Here is a 6,000-nt window from a genome sequence, read left to right as displayed (position 1 = left end):
TGTGGCATTATACTGTGTGGAGGCAGCTATGTGGCATTATACTTTGTGGAGGCAGCTATGTGGCATTATACTGTGTGGAGGCAGCTATGTGGCATTATACTGTGTGGAGGCAGCTATGTGGCATTATACTTTGTGGAGGCAGCTATGTGGCATTATACTGTGTGTGGGGGGCAGCTATGGGGGCATTATACTGTATAGGGAGGCAGCTATGGGGGCATTATACTGTGAGGAGGCAGCTATGGGGCATTATACTGTGTGGAGGCAGTGGGGGCATTATATTGTGTGGGGGCAGCTATGGGGGCATTATACTGTGTGGGGGGCTGCTATGGGGAGCATTATACTGTGGTGGTCAGCTATGGGGGCATTATACTGTATGGGACAGCTATGGGGGCATTATACTGTGTGGAGGCAGCTATGTGGCATTATACTGTGTGGAGGCAGCTATGTGGCATTATACTTTGTGGAGGCAGCTATGTGGCATTATACTGTGTGGAGGCAGCTATGTGGCATTATACTGTGTGGAGGCAGCTATGTGGCATTATACTGTGTGGGGGGCATTATACTGTGGTGGTCAGCTACTGGGGCATTATACTGTGTGGGGGGCAGCATTATACTTTGTAGGGGGCAGCTACGGGAAGCATTATACTGTGGTGGTCAGCTATGGAGGGCATTATACTGTGTGGGGGCAGCTATGGGGGGTCATTATACTGTGGGGGCATTCATGGGGTCTGTCGGGCAAGGCAGCAGGGCATAGGCGTGCTGGTGGTTTTGGGTAGGGGGGCCTAAGCTGAATTCTTGCACCAGGGCCCATGAGCCTTTAGCTACGCCACTCCCAGGCAGTGTGCTAGTAGTGCTCTGCCCGCGACTATGGATCTGGGGACAACAATGTCCATATATAGACAGTGACGTCAGGAGCTGTGTGCCACTACCTGGGAGGGGGGCTGTGTGGCACTATCTACAGAGGGTACTACATTTATTGGGGTACAAACTGGTGGCCTAACTTTTATATGGTGGCACAAAGTGACGGTTTTGGGCATTTTACTGCCGCCGTGAATTTCCCTGCAAAGGGGCCCACTAAGTCTGTGTCGCCCAAGGGCCCACATGAACCTGGAGGCGGCCCTGTTCACATTGTTGGAGGCCCAATACATGATCACAGAGATTTAATAGCTTGGAAAATTTGCGGTGAAAAGAGCAAATCAGCTGAACTAGAAATGGTAAAAATGAAATACAAAAGAAAAGAAAAAGGGGGGATGTAACTTCCTCTGCAACCCCTCCCCCCACGGCTCATTTATTGTATCAGCGGGAAGGGGACATAGCACCATATCGCATTCTGCCCGTGATACACACGGCGTGCGTGCACTGTATTACCACCATAACGACGCTGCTTTCATTTTTTACTTTGTTTTTTTTAAATTTGATTTTGTTTCCGATAAAAAAAAAAACCTCAAGAAGCGTTGAAAATACCCAGCCAATCAAAGTCCAGCTTACTGAGCAGTCCAGAAATCCCGCCCCGCTAGCTTGGTAGTTATCGCGAGTTCTCAGAAGTCTTTATAAAGCGCTGCCTCCCCCATACCTTCTCTCATTACGCCGTCCATTATCGTATATCAGCGCGCCGTGCTTCTGCAGCAGTGAGGAATGGAAGACAGCATGGATATGGACAACATGGCTCCTCTGCGCCCACAGAACTTCCTTTTCGGTATTTAGCCACTAACCGGTTTGCCTTTTGTTCAGCTCTAGGAGTATCATGGCCGCCTATTGATGTCGTGTCTGCTGAGATTTGGGGGGGGGGGGTTTGCTGGGCCTTCCTTTAAGTCTATAGTGTTAAACGGTTAAATCTAGTACGCGGCGGGTGTAAGTGGTATACGCAAATTGGCTCCGTTGCGGTGTTCGGTCACGTGATCCCGCGTTGGGGCGCCATGCGCCTGTCACGTGTTTGTAGCCATGCGCCGGTTCAGGCGTGCGGGACACTAGTTGGCGCTGTGGTCCGCCACCGAGTGATTTGGGTTGTTTACCTTCTGGTTTTTTTTCTCATGAGTTCACTTATAGGCGGACTATGTTGGGGCTGGTGTGTGTATTTGTACTCCCATCATTCACTCTGTATGTCGGGGGGAAAAAAACAAAAACTTAGTCGGATACGAGTGGTCGGGTTCACGAGCGTTGTGCTGCTTTGTCTTTACACGCAAGTCGAACCTTTCACGACGCCTGTCCGTCTGCCCCATTGAGCATGTGGACGTCAGAGGGGTTAATTTAATGCCATAGCGGTCGCGGGTGTAAGCGGTATACGCAGCTGTAGCTACGTTGCGATGTTCGGTCACGTGATCCCGCGTTGGGGCGCCATGCGCCTACCACGTGTTTGTAGCCATGCTCAGGCGCGAGGGACACTAGTTGGCGTTGTGGTCCGCCACTGATGACGGTGGATTTATCTTCTGAGGTTCTTGCTCATGTAGGGGTTAGAGTGGGAATTGTCTTATGACTCCCATATTCATTTAAGTGCCCAAGGGGGGGGGGGCAACAAAACAAAAGCATTGCTTACCGAGCAGATGTTCCAGCATAGCTGCTCCAATCCATCTAGGAAAGTTAGTTGCAAAGTTCATTTTGCTCTTTAGATGCAATGGACCAATACAAAAAATCCAGCATAGGACACCTGTTATTTCCTTGTGTCACACTGTGGACAGGAAAGATGGAAGGCTCTTGCTACAGCCGGACACTGGGTTAGGGAAGTTGGAAATGGCTGATCTGTAAGTGAGCAGATTGGTTGAAAAGTAATGATGTAGGTGGTACAAGACCCATATCCTCCCCTATAAACTGATATTGCTCTTTGGTAACAGTTTGGGTAGGGAGATTGAAAATCGCCACAGACGAGACAAATTTACTATCCTTGGTATTTTACAGCTATGTTTTCAGGTTGGGTTACTTGGTAGAAATGCCATTTCACTAAGGTGTTTTGTTTGTAGGGTGTGAACTCAAGACCGACAAAAAGGAGTATACGTTTAAAGTGGATGATGATGAAAGTGAGCATCAGTTGTCACTGAGAACGGTACGTACTGGACATTTGCCTTCAAACTTCAAACTTGTCTACATTTATGTTTAAATTTCACATGTTTTACCGAATAAGTCACATGCTCATGTATCCATCAGACATGCAGCTGTATAATGTTGCTGCTTTTTTCTTTTCCCAGGTTTTATATAAATCACTGTTTGGCAATATTCACACAGGGTGGATATATAGTTACATAGTGTGTACGGTTGAAAAGACACATGTCCATCAAGTTCAACCAACGGACGGGAAAGGCAAACATTTCTACACATAGGAGCGAATATTTTTTTGTTCTAGGAAATTATCTAAGCCTTTTTTAAAGCCATCTACTGTCCCTTCTTTGACTAGCTCCTGCGGTAGACTATTCCATAAATTCACAGTAAAGAAGGCTTGTCGCCTCTGCAGGTTGAACCTTTCTTTTTCTGAGTATCCGTCATAGAGACACCCAACTGTGGTACAGTTTTTCGGGCCGAAGTTTTGTTGTGGAAAACAGTGGTTGGAAAAATAAGTTAATACTTACCCTGATCTCTAATGTGATAGCAACACTTTGTTCTGTTATCGTCCAGGCCGGCCTCCTGGAGTGATGCTGCATCCTGTGATTGGCTGCAGCAGTCATAAGGGATAGTCATCCCAGGAGGCCAGTCTGGACCCAACAGCAAAAAGCGTCGCCATGACAACGAGAAGGGGTTAGTTAACTTTTCAGTTTTCTGAGAAATTGAAACATTGCTATTTATTAAGGTAGTGTCTGGAAAAGGTTTGTTCAAATCTCATCCACTCTGCTGCTACTGTAATACACTGCAGATTTTCTGCAACAAATTACTCTGCGGGAATACCAGTGTTTACGCTGTGTTAACATACCCTTAATGAAGTTATACAACCAAATACACTGTTCCATTTTTCTGATCATTTGCAATGAGAGTTCTTTAACTTCATAGGCTAAAGCTGCTCACCTGACAAATGGATGCAATTCTATCATGTCTAGGCAATGCTCTGTGCTAAGAAAAATCAGCAGCTTAACAAATCTCTGGTAGTTTGCTACAATTTTTTAACCTTGAATCCAGGCTTTCCCTCAGGGTCTTGTCTAGACTGGAATCAACTGTATCCCTTCAAAGCAGGACTAGGTATCAACCATTTTTCAGCCTTACATAGTTACAGTATACCTAAAAAAACTGTTACATAGTATAGTTTAAAAATTGGTATGTCCATCAAGTTTAGAGGCTCTGTCACCAGATTATAATTGCCCTATCTCCTACATAATGTGATTGGCGCTGTAATGTAGATGACAGCAGTGTTTTTTATTTAGAAAAACAATTAATTTTGACCAAGTAATGACCTATTTGAGATTTATGCTAATGACTTTATTAATAGACAACTGGGAGTGTTTTTACATTTTGACCAAGTGGGTGTTGTGGAGAGAAGTGTATGACGCTGACCAATCGGCGTCATACACTTCTCTCCATTCATGTACTCAGCACATCGTGATCTTGCGAGATCACGATGTGCTGTCACTTACCCACACCGACTTTATTGAAGTGTCTTGAGAGTGAATAGACATCCCCTCCAGCCGGGACGCGATGTCTATTCACAATCCCGACACTTCAGAAACGTTTGTGTATGACTTACTCACAGCACTTTGAGATCACGATAACTTGTTCAAAATTTATCGGTTTTCTAAATAAAAAACACTTATCTACATTGCAGCGCCAATCACATTATGTAGGAGATGGGGCACTTATAAGTGTCAGAGCCTCTTTAACCAAGTGATGGGATACAGGGATATGGGTAAACGAAAGAATTTTGTTTTGCCCATGTTGAGCTAGAAGAATGCTTAAAACAAAAACAAGGCATTCAAGAGGCTCTGTCACCACATTATAAATGCCCTATATTGTACATGTGATCGGCGCTGTAATGTAGATTACAGCAGTGTTTTTTTTTATTTAGAAAAACTATCATTTTTGACGAAGTTATGACCTATATTCGCTTTATGCTAATGAGGTTCTCAATGGACAACTGGGGGTGTTTTACTATATGACCAAGTGGGTTTTGTACAGAGGAGTGTATGACGCTGACCAATCGGCGTCATACACTTCTCTCCATTCATGTACACTGCAGATAGCGATATCGCTATGTGCAGCCACAAACACTATAACACTACTCATGTGTCATAAATGTACATTACCTCCAGCCAGGACGTGATGTGACTGGGTGAGATCGATATTGGTATCGATCATCCGTTTAACCCTTCAGATGCGGTGCTTAATAGCGTTCCCTGCATCTGAGTGGTCTTTGAGAGAGGGAGGGAGCTCCTTCTCATCCCGCCGACACCCGGCAATAAGATCGCAGAGTGTCTGTCTCCGATAAATACAGGCCCCCAGGTCTGCCTGTAGTGAATGCCTGCTAGAGCATGCCTCTGGCATGACCTAGCAGATGCCTGTCTGTTTTACACGGACAGGCATAATACACTGCAATACAGAAGTATTGCAGTGTATTATAAATGTGATGACCATCGCATAGTGAGGTCCCCTAGTGGGACTAGTCAAAAAGTGAAAAAAAAACACTTTTCCCCCTTACAAAATGTAAACCAGTTACACATATTTTATATCGCCGCATCCGTAATGACCCAGACTATAAACTTATTACATCATTTAACCCGCATGGTGAAAGTTGTAAAAAAAACATGAAAAATTGCTGTTTTCTTTGAATTCAGCCTTAAAAAAAAAAAAAAAGTTGCATCTACTCCAATGGCACCAATTACTAACTACAAGTCGTCCCGCAAAAAAAAGCCCTCCTACAACTGCATCGGCGAAAAAATTAACACGTTACGGCTCTTCAAATATGGAGACACAAAAATAAATAATTTTGAAAAGTGTTTTCACTGTGTAAAAGTAGTAAAACATACAAAAACTATACAAGTTTGGTATCGCTGCAATTGCAACAACCCACTGAATAAAGTTATTTATACC

The 6,000-nt window shown here is 44.5% G+C and overlaps 1 protein-coding gene across 2 annotated transcripts in view; it reads left to right on the top strand.

Moving 5' to 3' along the window:
• Nucleotides 1-1,540: 1,540 nt before the first annotated feature.
• Nucleotides 1,541-6,000, top strand: part of LOC142748936 (nucleophosmin-like) — a 30,072-nt gene continuing 25,612 nt past the window's right edge. The window contains exons 1-2 of one of the 2 annotated variants that reach the window (XM_075856349.1): nucleotides 1,541-1,696; nucleotides 2,955-3,037. In XM_075856349.1, the coding sequence (XP_075712464.1) occupies nucleotides 1,636-1,696; nucleotides 2,955-3,037 (144 nt within the window). In that variant the 5' untranslated portion in view covers nucleotides 1,541-1,635. The remainder of the gene's footprint in view (nucleotides 1,697-2,954; nucleotides 3,038-6,000) is intronic. The other variant, XM_075856348.1, reaches the window with a different exon arrangement.

This window comes from Rhinoderma darwinii, chromosome 3, assembly GCF_050947455.1.
Source record: "Rhinoderma darwinii isolate aRhiDar2 chromosome 3, aRhiDar2.hap1, whole genome shotgun sequence".
Lineage (NCBI taxonomy): Eukaryota > Metazoa > Chordata > Amphibia > Anura > Rhinodermatidae > Rhinoderma > Rhinoderma darwinii.
The sequence above is the reverse complement of the archived record's forward strand: the minus strand, read 5'-3'. Positions and strand labels throughout refer to the sequence as shown.